Source organism: Pygoscelis adeliae, unplaced genomic scaffold, assembly GCF_000699105.1.
Source record: "Pygoscelis adeliae isolate BGI_AS28 unplaced genomic scaffold, ASM69910v1 Scaffold14, whole genome shotgun sequence".
NCBI lineage: Eukaryota > Metazoa > Chordata > Aves > Sphenisciformes > Spheniscidae > Pygoscelis > Pygoscelis adeliae.
The window spans coordinates 20,839,865-20,857,711 of NW_008825109.1; the positions used below are offsets into that span (position 1 = coordinate 20,839,865).

General features: G+C 42.4%; 1 protein-coding gene and 1 long non-coding RNA gene across 2 annotated transcripts in view; one reads left to right on the forward strand and one right to left on the reverse strand.

The window, feature by feature from the left end:
- The window catches only part of CAPN6 (calpain 6), a 69,413-nt gene that overhangs the window by 15,643 nt on the left and 35,923 nt on the right, over nucleotides 1-17,847 (reverse strand). The window contains exons 4-9 of the mRNA XM_009327838.1: nucleotides 10,664-10,795; nucleotides 9,982-10,190; nucleotides 9,398-9,590; nucleotides 5,484-5,677; nucleotides 3,675-3,752; nucleotides 2,234-2,429 (exon numbers count right to left, since the gene is read on the reverse strand). Of these exons, the coding sequence (XP_009326113.1) occupies nucleotides 2,234-2,429; nucleotides 3,675-3,752; nucleotides 5,484-5,677; nucleotides 9,398-9,590; nucleotides 9,982-10,190; nucleotides 10,664-10,795 (1,002 nt within the window). The remainder of the gene's footprint in view (nucleotides 1-2,233; nucleotides 2,430-3,674; nucleotides 3,753-5,483; nucleotides 5,678-9,397; nucleotides 9,591-9,981; nucleotides 10,191-10,663; nucleotides 10,796-17,847) is intronic.
- LOC103920161 overlaps nucleotides 12,245-17,847 on the forward strand; it is a 16,171-nt gene continuing 10,568 nt past the window's right edge. Inside the window, exons 1-2 of the long non-coding RNA XR_663779.1 lie at nucleotides 12,245-12,322; nucleotides 14,377-14,480. This is a non-coding gene — a long non-coding RNA (uncharacterized LOC103920161). The remainder of the gene's footprint in view (nucleotides 12,323-14,376; nucleotides 14,481-17,847) is intronic.

Genomic DNA, 17,847 nt, shown 5'->3' on the forward strand with positions numbered 1-17,847 from the left:
GCATTTACGCCAAGTCTAGACAGATGCTGTATTCTTCCATCCTCAAAGACCTTTAAATGTGAAGCAAACAAATAAAAGCATAAAACTGCAGTGGTGCACAGCTGCGTCCTATGTGCACCACACCTTCTGATTTAAGCTGAAATTCTCTGACAGCATGGAGAGGAATATCATCAGTGGTTCAATTCCGCTGTCCCTGCTCCTCCAAGAGCTGCTAAAAAGCAAATCCCCATTGAGCTTTTCTCCGAGGTAGATACTGAGATTGCCTTGGTCCCCTGTAACGCCTTCACATCCCTCTGTGGTTAGAGCTCTGCAGAATAAGGCACCATCCCATTTCTCATCCCTGCCCCTCACTGTCTCAGGCAGTGTCACACCCACATGGAGGAAACAGCAACCTGTAGCAGAATTGGCTGAAGCACAGCAGTATTGGAAAGAAAATCAATACCTTCCCAAGCCTCTGGGCTTCATCAGTTGTTCATGGTATTTACAGTCCAGATTGGCCTCCTACAGAACTACTGCTTGCTATTGTGGGCTGGCTGTTTTTTGGTATAAATTCAATGCCTCTTTGTACTCTTATTTGTGTGCTATATCAACATTGTGGCAGAGAAAGCACATGACCCTGAAGAGAGTCCTAGGTGTTGTAAAGAGCCTCTGCAGAGAGAATCTAAAAAGCGAGATATAAATATGCAGCAACACCTAGTAAGGCGCATTTTAATTCTTGTCCCTGTTGAACCATATGCAGCGTTACCTTGTCAGATAGCCTAGAGTGTTCCGGGGCACAAATGGAGGTGTGGAAGGGGAACTGTGAGAGTGCAAGAGAGCTCTCTTGGTCTGGTGAGAGGTATGCAACTGTGACGATCTTTAATCTGATGACATTTCAGCTGTCCTAATGGGTAACAATCTGGAAATCAGCAGGTGGCTGTAGGAATACGTTTATGCTTGGCTTAAATTCCCTTATTTTAAAGGGACTGGAAGTGTCACAATCCCTCTCTGTGCAGATAAACTTCACAGGAGGCCTCAGTGTCAACCATTTCACCCAGGGAGAACAGACGAGATTACCTCTAGACTATGGCGGTATGTGCCACAGTAATTTATAACAGCCCTAAGCTAACATCAGTGTGTTCCAGCGCTGCTATTAAGAGCCTTTTAATCAACTAGCCTAGAGATAACACTGGAATAAAAAGAACTTCCATTGCATCAGGCATTGCACTCAACCGCAACGTGTATATTTTGTTCTCTGTGGCAGCTAAACACTTAGAAATGAGACCCAGACAAGCACTTGGAATACATCCAGAATCATACAGGGGAAGAGCTGAATAAAATCACCCTCTGGAAATGAGGCACTGGCAGAAGACGGAGCAGTAACTGCTTTTCCATCTACACCTATCTGGCAGGATGAGCTGGGAGTTTGAGATTCACTCCTAGTCTGATCAGCAAAGGCTGCGCTTCTCCAATATCCTGCTATGGAAATTGAGGGGTGCAGACAGAAACCTCCCATACAAGCGCGGAGAAGCAGACACAATAACATCTTTAATTAATCAATCCAAAGTATGTGGTGAATTACAAAAGAACAGAAAGGTCAATTTTCAAAGTAATAACTAAAGCAGTAAGTGCCCAGCTCTCATTGACAGTAATGGAAGTTTTATGCCTGAATTTGCATGCACTGGGATGAAAATGTACAACACTGAGAAGGGCAGGAAGGTGAGAAATGGGCTAAGAATGGATGAACAGATAAACTGAATAGCTTGGAAGTTACCAGGTAGGATGAGACAAGGAAAATTCTGTAATGCTAATGAGAGGGTGAGCTTGGGGAAGAGACTAGATACTTTCAGAATCTTAGATTAATGCAAAAGGATACTAACTAAATACAGTAGATCAAATCCTCAGGCTGTTCAAGGGTGTTAAGTGAGTGGAGTTCTGTCATTAGCAAATCAGACTTGCTGCCTTTCTACAACTGGGAAACTGAAAGGAGTCCGGGCAGGACTTCACTAATCCTGGTGTGTCTGACTCATCAGCCCCAAACATGATCAGTCCTAAACAAATATCTAAACTCTTCCGAGAGATTTCACAGAAATCACTGGAACATGCAGTGAACCAGCGTACTCCCAGAGGACAGATGCTGGCAATGAGATTTCTGTGAAGTAGTCACTGCCAACTCCTAAATAGGGTGGATACTTCAGAAGCCCTAGCTAAAGTGGATACACTTCAACACCTCACAAAATACAGGGATTCCCACCTGGGGATTCTGAAGGAAGGTCTCTTTGTTATCAAAGCATCCACCAGAGCGATTTAGCAGGGGCTCTGAATTCTTTGCCCAAGCCCCATGCATCATTTTCTTCTCCCAGGTCTTGTGGATACTGAAGTAGGAGGTATTCACAATCCGGCAGATGTCCACGTCAGTGAAATTCTTACACCAGTCCTCAAACGTCATCCTATTCCATGGAACACCAGGAAAGTAATGGTTTATTTAAAAATAAACAGCGATACTCATGCAAAGAGCCAAAATAACACATGAAATCTTCCAGTAATTTAAGAGGAGGCATTGCTCAGCTGTCCAGAGGACAAACTGATTCACTGGAAAGCTCTCCATGTGGAAATATTTGTGAAGCCACAGTCACACTATTTTAGAACTTAATTTAGAGAAATATCACCTCAGTGTGTTTGGTCAGCGCTGGATTTGTTCTGTTGCAGCACCTAAGCCTAAAAGATAGGTTGTATCTACCAGGCTGGATTTGATAACATATGTTTTGCAAAGGCAAAAGACATTACCATCAACCAAAGCACTATCCACTCCTCATTATTACAGTCCTTATTGTTACATCTGTCCCTGAGCATGACTCAAACCTCTGTACTCTGGACATAGCTTTTATTTAGCACCATCTCAACGCTATAACCTGTGCCTGCTAAAGTGACAGACTGGATTGCAGAGCAGTTAAAAAACATTTACCTCCTCTAACAGCCTGGTATCTCTGAACTACCATCGTGTCCTGGCTTATTAATGGCCCAGAACCAAACCCTACAGCTGGCTTCCAGTTGCCAGTTCCGACGAAGCCAAGCAAACTGAAGACTTTTCATACTGAGCCCTACCAACACACTTGATGCAGTATTGATGATCTACTGAAGAAGTCGCTGGACTGCCGCGGTGTATCTAAGCTTTAAGCAGAGTCAAAATTATTAGAGTTCTAGCGATTCTGTAGCAAATGAACACTTCTCATGCCCATGCTGGAAAACACCAAGAAATACCAAAATTCATTGGCTGCAATTGTATTTACAGATACCTCAGCCATGGTTGACCTAGAAATCCTACAGATGATAGGCACAGTAGTCAGTAAACAGGATTGACAGTGTGTTCAATATTTGGCATTCTGTCATGTAAATCAGCACATGCGTTGTCTTGGATTTTGAGTGAATGTCCTAAACATAGGTAATAGATTTTGAGGGTGTTTGAAACTTCTATTTACTGAGAGCTACTAATTTTGTTCTATTAGTTTTTAATCAATTTTTTTTCTGTTCTTCTCTGTCATCCCTTGAGAGTTTAAAAGAAACAGGCCTCGTGCCAGGACTGGATCATCTTATCCATTTGGGGAGGTTGTTTTCAAAGCTGTTAAATGGCAGAATTAATGACAGTTACTTAGCGTAGCCAGTGTCTCCAAACCCTTCACATGACACCCACTCACCAGAACTCTCCATCATTCTCAAGAGTGAGTCCTAAGCTCTTACGTTCTGAATTGCTGACTTTCTTCCACTCCTCAGAACTAAAAGGAAAAAAAAAGAAAAAAAAGGAGGGGAAAAAAAAAGCAAACAACAAAGACAATTAATAACTTAAATTAAATACTCTTACCTGGGGGAAAAAAAAAAGCGCAAGTAAAATTCTGTCATGGTCCCTTGTCATAAAGGTAACATCGGAGTACTGAAAGGACAGATGATATTCAGGAAGAAAGTGTGGGGCTTACAGGAGGAGTTTTAAAACATTAATTGATTTGAAAGCTACTAAAAAAGAAAGAGATGAATGGGAAATTGGCACAACTAAAGCAGAACTTTATTGATTTCCTTTGTCACACCCTCCCTTAGGACACTTAAGCAGCTGGTTTGGAAGGTCATATGAGATTGACTCCATTCCCTGAAGGCCCTTCAAAAGAAACCTGGTTTTCCTCCTCAGGAGCTTATTGAACACTCGAGTAGACCAGAGTATTCTCTTTGGCTTTCAGTGTTCTTAAATAAAACAGGCCTGAGGTCTGAGATTTCCCCAGAGAGCCTTTGAGAAGAAACTGCTGCAGCACAAGCCTAGTGTTCAGTTTCCAGAGTAACACTACACTGCGTAGACACTTCATGGCCTGCATTAGCATGTAACTTACGTGTCCCCTGGAGGCATCTGCCTCTTTCCACTGACTGCAGGGGAGCACAGGATCTTAAATGCAAGGTGTCTGATGCTTAAATCAGACAACATGATAGAAGGCAGCACGGGCCCCTTCCCTACTGTGTTACATTAGATAAACAGAGCCACAATTCCTCACTCCCTTTCCAAAAGTACTTGGAGGATAAAGTTGAAGGTGGTTGGCAGGAGGGAGGGGAGGTTGCTTGCCTTAATGGACATTTTCTTAACCTATCTGGAAATTCTCAATTTAATTCTGTTGGGCCAAAAACCATGGGCCAACCTCAGACTTCTCAGTGCTTCCACTGGAAAAAACAGCTGTGCCAAGACAAGGGCTAGTGGGCAACACAGGGCTTAAGTTAAACAAGACACAGTAGCTCTTCTGCACATTCTTTGCACTTCACCTGAACCAAACTCTTTGAAAGTAATAGATTTTTGCTAGCTAAAGTATGGAAGATAAGAACTTAATATGCTGTTGCTAAGAACATTGCATTATTAAATGCTAAGAGTGGCTGGTAAGCACAGTGTTGAACTGTAACATCCTAGTTAAATGTTTTTCATGTGTAAATTGCCAGTGATGGAATACATCCCCTCCAGCAATCATTTCTGTCTCTGTAGGGGTGCCTGCTAAGCTCATGGCCTATATTAAAATTCATTAGAAAATAATTCAAGAAATCACAAATGTGGCAATTTTACAGCATTTTTTACCAGTCACTTAAATTATCTAAGAATAAAAGACACATACCATCCCCAGCAGCTAGCAATTACAGATGAGAAACTGAGTCACAGACAAACTGTGGTGAAGCTGGGAACAAACCTCATGTTCTTGACTCATCACCTTAATCGTAGGCTATTTTTCTACTCATGCTCCAGTGTGCCAGAACAATGATGTATACAGTAAACTAAGGTCCAGGAAGCCATAACCGCCTGGCTCCTCCAGGATGTGTTCATTTGCTCAAAGAATGCTATACGTGGGAAGAGATGGCACAACGGTTCAGCCATCACTGAGTATTGCAGACTGACGCAGTGTCTCAACAGTGTTTAACCATGCATTTAACGTCCAGTGGCCCTAATCACAGTTTCATTCCTTAGACACTGGGTTTGCAGCACTTACTTGTCACTCCAGGCACCGTTCCACTCTCTTTTTCCCCAGGGATTCCTCAGCCTGATCATGAACAGCTTTTCTGCCTTAAAAGAGAATATAAGCCTTTCTCCAAGGCGCAGCTTCCGAATTGCGGTCACTGAGTAGGCATGGCCGATGACAAGACCCATCTCTGTCTCCTCTTCATTGGTACTACCAGAGGAAGCCTTTAGCACCAAGAACGACAATTAAAAAAAAGAACTCACATCACTGAGGTACCTGAGAGCTACACGTTCAAGGGGCAAGATGGGGTAGGCTTGTTTTCTTTCGCAGAGCCATATGTTCCCTTCCCAAGTGATTCGACTATGCAGGAAAACAACAGCACTGGGGCTCAAAACTAGTGGCTCACTAGTCTGGTCTTTTGCGTGATAGTGCCAGACAAGTGCTAGCAGACAGAAGACCAGAGCATAGGAGAATACTGCCTGCTACAGCCATTCTGTATCCTCCTGGCCTCAGAGAGTTAAAGACTGGGCTGATGGACAACGTTTATCAGCCCTTCCAAAATCTTGTCATCTTTGCAAAATGGCTCTTCTGAATATCGATGACCGGGCTCAGACATAGCACTGTCTGGTGGTGTCCTCAACTGGATGCTTTGTGGGGCCAAAGGATTGAGCCAGTGAGTTCAATACCTGTTTCTGTGTTGAGGTAAATTTGATACCCAGGAAGAACTACTGGCAGTGGGTAAAAATAGAGGGCACAGGCAAGAAAACTTTCTAGCCATTTGTCAAACCTGTCCTGTACCTCACTCGTGACCTGGCAGGCCTCTCTTACGTGGCAACTGGCAGATCTGCAGGCTTTCTTAGGAACTGGGTTTGCTTCTCATAGACTTCACATAAGAAGCCTAGTTTCCAGCAGTGATCAGGCAGTAAACTGTGCTGCTGGATGACCTAGGCCTGATCAGATGCTGATCTAAGAATACATAAAAATTGTCAAGCTCAGAAAAAGACCACAATTTCATTTAATGCATCCAGATCAAAATCTCCTAAGTACATCTAAAAACAGAAAAGCAGTGTCATATAAAGATGCTGGAGTTGCTTTGAATGACTGGCCCTTTACAAAGCCAGTACAATGCTGCTCCTGAGCAACACGTACCGGGCAGGATAGTGGAAAAAGTAAAGCTGTGCCAGTACTATAGCCCTTCTTCTGAACCAGAAACAATCCAAATGGTCGTGCCTCCGGATTCATCACACCCTCGCTGGAGCCAGCATGGGCATCTTTGCACTGAGCCATACCCAGAGTGTCTCTCACCTATATTGGGCTATAACCCGTTGGGCCTTAAGACACTCACTCCCTTGGACAGCAAGGAAGGAAGATTAGACTCAGTGCAGATCCTTGTGTGCAAACTTGTAATAACCTAATTAAGAGCTCAATGATCAAGCAAGCCTTTGCCCTGGTGGAGAGAGATGGACTTATTAGAGTTATGGAATGCACATAATACTTTCTCAGATATTTTTACCCATTTCAAAATTTCTCTGGTCTAAACAGACGGGGTCCTTCTCCTAAGGCAGGTGTTGCGCTGATACAACAGTGTTCCATCCCCAAAGATAAGAAATCAGGAAAAAAAAAAAAAGATACATTTATATCAAATTGGAACTGACAGATGGTCTGGCAACTGTGAGACTCTCGCCAAAACCTCTTTGCCTTTCACCGACAGCAGCTCTTAAAGAATCAGCTCATGTGTTACACCAAGACTGGCTGACATTTCCAGTGGGTTTGGGCTTTCTCCAATGTAACACTTTCACTTGCATTTTTCACAACTAAAACCAAACAAGAGTCCTTGACAGCATGGGAATCTGTAACCTCTCCTGCTGCCTTTATTATCCCCCAGGCTTTTCTTACTGCTGGGCTGCCTTTCCCACCTCATTCTGAAGGGATTTATTTATTTAATTGAGATATTTAAACATCTACTGTCTGTTCAAATTTCTAAATGGTGAAGCTCAGGGCTATCTTGTAATCCAAGGAAAATGATGACATGTTTGTATGTTAGCGATGAAGCCACTTGAGTATTACATATTCTATACCTTCACTGTGTGTATAATACATCTATCAAAAAGTGATAAATGCAGACGAGTCAAGCCAAACCAGTAGGAACAGCCCCTGTGTAATCAATGTTTAGAAGCATCTGCGTTTGACAGGCAGAAATATAATGCCAGGAAGAAGTGAAGGTATTACAACTCCCTAATTAATTGCTGTTTGAAATACAACTCCCAGTACGTAGCTTACCTCCTCACCAGATCCACGTTAAGAAGCTGAACTGCTTTAGCATTTGGGAGCAACCTATCATCCCAGAAACGATATTTATAACAACAGTTCACACCAGGAAGTCTGGTCCGCCAGCCTGGTCTGAGCAAACCAGATGGAATTCTTTCTAAATAAAAATTCAGACCTTGTGAAAAAGGTAAATCAAACACCAAAGACCTAGAATAATTTGTTTCTGAGCTGTTGCCTGATGTTGCTGGGAGGGACAGTTCAGGTCTCCTGTTCTATCCCAGCTGCGTTCTCAGGTTCAAATTCATCTCCCAGAAGGTACCACGTGATCCGCTTTGGTACCATGGCGCTGGTGCAGGGCAGTGCATGGCCAGGGCCAGCTAAACAGGTAATGTTCTCAGGCATCTCCAAACATGGCTGATTTTGTGTTGTTCTAGACAACTGCACAACTACCGTGATACTTGCAAGAATTTCTGAATGAACCAACACTTGGGGGTCCACCAGTTTACACTACAGGTATGAAATAGTTAAGTGCTGCAGTAATATGATGTTCGTTTCACAGACGGGGAAATTAAAGCAAAGCATTTAAGTGATTTAACTAAGTCCACATAAGATTAGCCTTAGCTAAGGTCTTAAATTGGAAGCAGAGGGCATGGGAGTAAGATGCTGAAGTGCACCTAGATGCCAACCCTGCAACTTCTAGAGAATGATCCCTTTCCTGCAGGCTGCACTTTAATCATTTAAAAGCAATCCTTTAGGAAATATTCAGGTGCCATGGCAGTTTGTTAGCCCTCCACATGCAGTAACAGCTTCAGACAAGGTGAGAATTTCAGTGCTAACCCAGTCATGGCCTGACATTGCAGACTTTGATAGAAGGCGAGGTAAGCCAAGTTGTCACTGGTTTCCCTTCTACGGTAAGGGGCTGCGCAAGGCCTTTGTCTGCCTGTGGTTTGTGAAGTATATAGCACCCTTTGGGAGCTGCTACTCATCTGCCTTCTAGCACCTCAAGTGAATGGAGAGAGGTAAAGCTTCCACAGAAGGCAACCCTGTAACACCCTTGGGGAAGCCATCCCCTCTCTACTAAGGGAATTTCTGGCCTCCTGATGTACGCACCTGAGTTAGCTGCCTCACATTAGCCAGCGTAGGCAAGTTTTGCTGGTTAATTCTAGTGGGGAGTCTTATTAACAAACAGTACTACCTGAATAACCAAGTGAGCTAAGCCTTTCAGCTCAGCTCCAGTGTTACACTGACGAGACGACTGCATCATCACAACCAAAGTCAAGAAGTCTCAGCAGCTCAGTGCCGGCAGAACTGTTTTCTGTAAACAGATTTCCCCGAGAAATAAAGAAATTGAACGCTGCCATCTGGCCTGTAAATTAGGGCATTCTAGGTGGATTAACCTCGGGTCAATACACAACTGTGGCCATTCAGAAAGAATAGCATTTCAGATCCACAGGAAAGTGGCAGCACAAATGGCTTTGCGGTTTTGTGATTGTATTTAGTGGCTCATGGAGTTGTACTTGGCTGACAGCACTGCCAAGTTGTTAGCTTTTTCCATACAAAGCTTTTCCAAAGCATACAAATGAAGGACATACTCAATACACTTATACTAATAATGGTATTTTTTCCAGATTTTTTTCATTGAAATTAAGTCTTAAAATCCAGCTCTCTATACATACCGTAATGGAACAGCTGATCAACCCGCCTCTTTTATGCACTTTCAACAAGTCTTCAAACAGCTTCATCTGCTCAGAAATAATCTCACCATATTTGCCCTGTACCAAATCAATAGATTCTGCCACTGCTCCAGTGAAATCCACAATTGCATCTGCAGCGCTGCCTCCATCTAGGGCTTCGTAAGATCCAGCCAGCCTGGAGGTAACACAGAACATTCGCAGTCACCAAGTGGCTGTTAGAAGTGCTCTAATTTGGCTTGAATGTAGGTAATACATTTGTGTCTCACCAAAGGAAAAAAAAAACCAGAGTGAAACAAAACAAAACAGCAGATTACAGATAAACCTTTCCCGGGTTTCTAGGAAAGGAGTGTAATGATCCTTAAAGCTTTGGGCTGCTGAAGTAGAGTGCATTGCACTCTTTTATGATTCACGTCCTCCTTGCAGATTAAAGGAGGAGTTTTCAATCGTTTTTAGGTTCTCTACTAGCAGCAAAACTATGGAAAGTATGATAGAGTTGAAAGACAAAACAAACAGAGGGATAGAAGGGACAGCACTGAGGACTAAAAGGATAATGAACTAGCTCATACTTTGCATAAGCTTTCTCCAATAATGCACTCCAGAATTCATTTTTCGCATTGGAATGGCAGTAGATCAACTTCCCGTCCATTGTTGGCAGCAGATCATCAATAACCACCTCTGTCCATTCTCCAAAGCACCAGAAACGGAAACGGAAAATCCCAGCGTATTTCTCTGGGTTTTTAGGGTCCCATTCTTGTTCGTTAAAGTCTGGAATCACCTGTGAAATCATGCAAGGGAAAGTTCATCAAATGCACTATGTTAAGATTTATTGAGAGGGCAGACTGCCCTGGAGCATGCACTATGCTGGTATTCAGCTTCATGAGCTGTTGACCTTAAATAGATGAAGCAGTGAAAAAAGAGGGTGAATTTGGTACAAAGTCAAATATAGTCCCACTTCAAAGAATCTTTTAGGAAGGTAAAATTCAAATTGATCTGCAGAGAAAGACAAACAGAACCTATTGCACTCTGGCTTTGCTATATCTCTTCTTTGGTGCTCAATGGGACTGTGGAGTAGGGAGGTCTCCTAACATGAAAAATGAGCTTCTAAAGAAGGGGAAGATTTGAATCCACCAAAATTCACCACTCATCAGAGGCACATTAGGCCTAGAGGGAAAAACACTGGCTGATAGGCAGGGAAACAACCAAGATTTATTAGCTTTATTTTCATGCGCCAAGCACGTGATCACCTACCTGCTGCCAGAGGGTCTTCCTCAGAGCCAAGCAGGAGCATGCAGCCACAAACCAGCAGTTCCCCAGGGTGCCTTGGTGTAAGTCATGGGAGCTGATTCCATTCACAAACAAGTGGGGGTCTTCACAGAGGTCCTAACAAAGCAAACCAGAGATTACTGGAGGCTCCACTCCAGAAATGATCACAGCATCCTTTCAGCTATTCCTCTCCACACTTGTTCTGCATCACATTCCCATTGAAGCATGGAGTTTCTGTACCAGGAAGTTCAAAAGCCCTCTGGCACTGAGTATATTTGAAAGTCAGGGTATACAGGATTATTTAAGTTCTTACAAGTAGATTGCGTTGCCTTATCTAAACACCAGGATTTGCCAATTTTTTTGCCAGAGTTCCTAGTACTGCCCTCAGCTGAAGGTGATCTTTGAGGACTGGAATTAATTCAACATTTGTAAGACTTACTTGGCATTGGGGCAGTTAATGAACTGAAAGTAAGTGAAAGGAGAAAGAAGAAGCATTGCAGGGAAAGGCTTTGACCGAAACCCCCCCAACATTAAGAAAAGCAGCAGGAAATTATGCTACTGACACCAGAACTCTAAGCTCCTCTTCCTTCATTGCCACTCCCTTGGCTGACATACTGGAAACCCTCCTCCACCAACAGCATGAGTTACTGCAATGACCCCTGCCACCCAGCACCAAAGAAGGCAGAGAATACACGTCTGTGAAATATGCCTCTCATTCTCTGCGTTCCATCTTTTTCATTTACCTGGCTCTTATTAGAACCACTCGTTCCTCCTCACCCGTTGCTTTCCTGGCTCCATCTCTATTTACATGCAGATTCTCACCAAAGCATAGTTGGCTCTTCCTGTGACGTCTCCCTGCTCCTCACTAGATTGCCCCTTGCTGTGTCTTTATAGCCTGCAGATCAAGGCACTAAAAGGAGCATCTCTAAGTATCATTGAACGTGGGAAAGCCACAGGGGTACATTTTGCAGCAGTATTGTGTTTGTTACCAAGAAATCCTTGGTAGACGGTGCTCTGCTGAACAGATATGTATGTGGCTTCACAGTCCCAGAGAGAACCTTCCAAGCAACGCTTCAGAAAACAGGTAATCTGACTGTCCCATAATTGATATGGAACCTACTGGTTTCAACCCAGTGATTGCTCATGACACTCTCGTGTGAATCATTGCTTTTCCTGACTGGTTGAGAGGATGGAAGAGCAGACAGCGGTAAGAAATTCTGCTCTTTCACAGTATAAGAATAACCCTAAATTTCAACACTGTGGGAAGGAAACGATCTTATATCCAGGCATTAGAAATGCAGAATAAATAACTCCCTCTCACCTCAAAATGACAGGAGACTCCAAATTTACTGCAGTCTTTTCAGTTTGGTACCAGCAGCGGAATAAGGAGCTGTGCTCCTTACCTCATGGATTCTCACTGCCCTTTGATAATTATAGATGATGATCCCAAAATACCAAGATTGCAATCCAAGCCTGGCTACACACCACGGGCATGTCAAAACCTCTCAGTCTTCCCTTTGATGGGACTGTGACAAATCAGTGCCAGCTGAACTTATTTTCAGTGAAAAGAACCACCTCAGCGCTGAGCTGAAAGCCTGTTTTGCTGGGCTGGTTTAGCAGATGGCAGCCTGAAGTCAGCTCACGGTATGTAATGCATGGAGCTGCTGCTGTTTTCTTTAAGAAAATGATATTTTTGGCATGAGACTTTTCTCATTAAATAACAATTGATAGAAATTTTAAATGCCTCTTGGGAAACAAGTGCTGATCATTGTATGACACTGTTCTTCTGTCAGTATTTCTTACATGTGTCTTCACTTAGAGAAATTTCAAAGCTTATTAATAGACCTTAATAAAATTCTGAATAACAAAATGGTGCCTATGAGGAAAACTGACCATGTACAAGATACTCATCTGCGTCACGGACAGATTCATTCAATCTGCCTGGATGCTCTGATATATAAAGGCAACAGGGACTTCAGGCTAGCACTTCAGCTGATGTAAATCAACCCAGTTGCCTGTTGCAGGGGTTGGCATCAGCTGACTACTTGGCCTTCACGGTGGTAGCAGACATTCTAAACCCAGCTTGGGTAGACTCAAGTTTCACATCCCATTTCCGTGCATGTCTGGCAGTAATAATTTCTAGTTTGTTTTTCCTTTCAAAGTGTTTTTTTGTTAGTGTAATAAACAAGGGATAAATTGAGCTTTCAGGGTTAAAATTGTCCAAACTTTTCTGTCACTAGAGGAAGCCAAAACTTTCATTGGTTTTGAAAGAAATCAAGCACTACCATGTATTACAAATATCTTCTCTTATTTGGTTTGGTTTGCTAAGAATAACCACATTAAACTGTCATTTTTTAATTGAAGTGTGTCTCGCATCTCACACAGTCCTCAGAGAAAAATCAGAGAGCAGCATGTATCAACTGCCAAAACTTATGGATGAGATTAGCATTTGCTGACCACTGAGGTCCAAAGCAAACATGGAACAGCAGAACTTAGAAACAGCACCTCCCTGTTTCCACCATAGTCACTAAATTCTTCAGGATCCTGCTTGATAAACCCTTTCTTATTAAACTGCCTAGGAGCCCTGGACTTCTGAGACTAAAGACCAGTGTAAGAAAATGACATTAGCTCTGTTTCTCTTGTCATTAATTACAGCCATTATAACAGCTTCTATGATGACTGTCACTGTGTGGCTCAGATGAGATGCACGCTAATACTCAGGTGCAAGCTATAGCTAATTTCAGCTGTTTGCTCTCTTCTGGGCTTTTTGCTTTTCACCACTTATGCAGTATAGCAAATTCTAAGGAATACTTTTGAGATGGAATTAGCTATCTAAGCCACAATTCCCCCAACACAGAAATGTGCTATTTAAATATATTATTCTGCAGTCCTTGTGAGGATCTTTAAGCATTTTTAGTTTAAAAAAAATTATTTTTTTTTTTTAAATCACTTTTCCAATAATGGTCCCAGCAGCGATAATTTAGGAGAGTTGAGGACCAAGCCAACTACCATCAGAGGAATAACAAGGAAGAGAGACTGACATGAGATGTGGCCCAGGCATTTCAGGAGACCTGATGCCTTCTCTCCCTTGCAACCTAAGCACTTGGGTTCTGAGTTCCACTAGAAATACCTCCTTTGCAAACATAGTGGTTTAACCCTAATCCCTTTTCTCAGGATCAGCCTGCATCATCTGTGCTGTAAAAAAGAGAAATATGTTCACATTTCCAAGGAAAAGTTTAAAGGAGGTTACTGGGTCTTATTATACATCATTACCATATAATAGCCACACTATTTCTGATACAACACCACTAATAAAAGCAGTTGTTGTATTATTTATGCCCACAGGGAGCACTCTGCCATCCAAGACGCAGAGCTCTCCCCAGTTCTCCCCTTACGCATGTGCATAATAAAATAAACACCATCTGCAGAACTATAATTAGGCTGTACAGAGTCTGAAAGTGAGGTAAGAGGTTGCAGGGGCTCATGGTTCTGCTGAAAACCCTGATGCTCTTATTTTTATACCAGACTTTCATTTGCATGACAGAAGTCTATTTGTGTCATCTCCTATCCTTGCTGCACTGTGTAGGCTTGAAATACCTGACATTTAGTGTTACTCAGCCACTGATGCTGTGAGAAAAAGTGGCTCGCAAACACCTTTTTCTGATTTTAATTGGTTCATCTTTTTGTAACAGAGCAAGTAAATGAACTGGTTAACGAGCAGCCTGGGAGAACACTAAGCAGTCTAGAGATGAGAAACTCAGCATGGGATCACAGGAAACAACAGTGGGAGAGACCTTGACAGGTTAGTCAGTCCCAACACTTGCCTAGCATCCAAATTGGCTATCCCGAACCCACTTGTGACTGAAGCTTCTCTAACCTGCATTTAACACAGCCCATGAGGGAAAGTCCACATGCTTCTTTCACTGGTCAGCAAAGTGCATTGCTGAGCTGCTCTACAAGCCCAAGACTTCTGTGAATGGAGAGAACAGTCAGTTACCTTTCCATTCTACAGCAACCCCTCATATAATCTACAAACCTCTAACAAATCTCTCTTCTCTAGTCTTAATAACTGGTTCTGTATCACTGGTGAAGTGTGGTGCCCAAAGCCAGACACTCTGCTCCAAATGAGGCTTTAGCAGTGCTGAGTAGAGCTTGATGCTCTTGTTTACTGAAGCTGGGGTGGCTTTTTTCTGTCTTTTTCACTTGAACTTCACATATTTAACTTGTGTTCAGACTGTGATCCACCCTCTGATCCTATTCTATAGACTTGCTGCCTAGTCATTCTTTCTCCCTAACTGAGCCAGAAAGTCACTTGATACCAAAGCACTGTACATGGTTGCATTGATGAAGTGATGCTGAATTCCATCCTATTTATTCCACACTATTTTCCCAAGACATCAAGATAAGTTTGAATTCTCAACCCTGTCAACTGGCTTGCAATCCTATCCCAGACTGTGTCCTACAGCATTCCTGTACATGCCTTTCTAGCCCCTCTTCCAAGTAGTCATGAAAATACTGAAGAGTATCAGACTAAGGGAGATTTCTGTAGGACTCCATCGATACAACGCCAGCTTGAGAGTGCTGCAAATCATTTATTTCATCAGCTATGCATGCGCATTACGGAAGTTTGAATTAATCCAAATTTTTGTACTTTGGAGAGACATATCAGATATTGCCAAAATCTTATGAAAGTCAAACTATATCAGATCTACTGCTCCTCTCTTAGTCACAAGATCTGTCCCAACGTATGCTGGAAGGAACTCAAGCTGGTAGGTATTAGTGTATCATCTGACACAATACATTTTTAGAATACAATCTATACCATCAGACTAACAGTCATCTGCTTAGGTCTGACAAGTTGCAGTCAGGAATTTCACTGAGATACAAAAATGTCTGGACTGCAGTACAAATATGAAAGATGGCAACTTAACTTTTCTTTGCTACAACCTATCTTCCTCAGGAAATTTCAAAACAATGTGAACCACGGGAGTCAACAGACACCCATTTCATTGGAGCTAGGAAATGGTTTGTATGTTGCTTTGTCATGATTCCCTTAAAAAAAAAAAAAAAAAGGAAGAAAGGTTGGATTTTATTTGAGACCAGAAGCACCACAGAAAAATACAGGAGATAACTGATTAACTATATGCATTAACTTCAGGTTGCTGTGGCTACTTTGAATCTTAGAGTAATTTAGCTAAAGAAAAAAGTTCCCCTTAGATCTGAAGATGCATCTCTTGCATAGGTATTACCAATATCCATGAACTAAAAAATATGCAATATTTATAAATAGGGAGAAAGACATGCAAAGGGTTAATTAATTAGCTATGTGTCTTCACAGACATTAACTGAAGCTGCACTGTAAAACATTATGGGAGATCTCTAATGTCTGAGAAAAGGGAAAGATTTTTTTTTAATGCATTAGGATCTGTCAGCTGGCTCAGATAGAGACTCAGGGAAAGGGAAGAAGAAAAAAAGAAATAATGATGTTTGCAACTAAGATTTTCAAAAGATTCAGTACATTTAGTGCTTACTTTCTTCAGCACCCTTTAAAGAACCCAGCCCTAACATAAAAAATAATCTACCTTTGCTTGTACACAGGACCTACGGAGACAGGCACTTTCCTTGATTCTCTCAGGCTGATCTACTCGAGCCCAGCACACCATTCCCTTAACATTTTTTTAAAGCAGTTTGAATTATGTCAGAGCTGAGAATTCTTTCCATTTTCTTCTCTTCTCCCATCCTCGTATCATACTGACTCAACTCCTGTAGAGAGTGAGGTCAGTGTAAGGGGAAAGCAATTCTTTCTGAATATGGATACAAAAATTCAGCTTTGGCTACAGCTAACTAGGAACCAACCTCATCTAAAGGAAGGCAGCAAAGACAGCACTTATTTTGAGGTTGTGTAGCTAAAGAGGGAGAAGAGATTGTCTGTCCTATAATAAATCCCAGCTGTGCTGGCATGTTTGTAGTAATCCTCTCCAGATCAGGCTGTTTGCCAAGGCAATTGCAGTTAGCCCTAAAAAGAAAAATAACTGAGTCCAACTGCGCTAGATACTTCAATGCATGCAAAACAGCCTTTTGCAACCTTGTTATGCCTGAAAAAACTCTGCCTATGGAGTGAAAAAAGAGAAGTCTTAAGTTACAATCGTGCCCTGTGGTATAGCTCTAACCCCTCAGAGGACAGTTCTCAGAGAAACTGCCATCAAAAGAAAACCGGGGTCAGATACGACCCTGACTGAAACAGCCCTTGCTGAGATCAGGAAGTGACTTTATCATCAGTGCTGTTACGCCATGTAAATCACCAAAAGGAAGATTTAGCCCTCAGGTTTCTGTCTGTACACCCTGAGCTCAGGATGTGTAATTCCTCTGTAAAATTCATGCCCATTATCCAGCAACATCAGTTCCTGAGAGCAAGATAATGCCCAATACTGCTTAAAAAAGAAACCCAACTGTACACACGCAAGGGGAAGAGTATGCCAGTTTGCTCCAGCCTTGTGTAAAAGAAAACTCAGTTATTTGGGGATTGAGAAATGCTTCTTCCCCCTCTTCCGTCTCCAATAAATCCTGTTACAAAACCAAATGCATCACAGGCATTTTTATAGTGTTCTTTTTTTCCATTTTCAGTTTGAGGCTAGTGGTGACTAATACTCAGTGAAGGCCATGGGTTTCAGCCTTGCCCTGCCTATGGGACACATGTATTTGGGGAGGATCTGAATCAACGTTTTGGGAGAAAAAAAACCCAGACATTGGGCAACACGGTGTGTATCTTGGCTGCCTCTAGATTTCACCTGACCCTTGGAGCACTAGAGCTGCTCTCATCCAGAATGCTGACAGTTGCTGGAAAGGGTACAAATGATGTGCCGTAGGGCTGACCTTTTCTTGAACCTCAGTAACAAAGTGTTTACTGAAGCTCTTAGAGTCCTCTGCCACTTCATCCCAGCAATCACTCAAGACTACAGTGAAAGACTTTCTGTTCTCCCAGGACCCTCTTAGAAGTATATTATGCCATCTCTTGCAGCACTACCTTAGTTTGCGATGCTTTAGATCAACATTCCACAGAACTGCAGTACATTCATAATACTTTGTTTTTAGAGAAAAGCTGCCTTGTTTGAGGATAACATTTTTTTCCTCACTGAACTTACCGGACAACAGCCTTTGTCTCCTGCCTT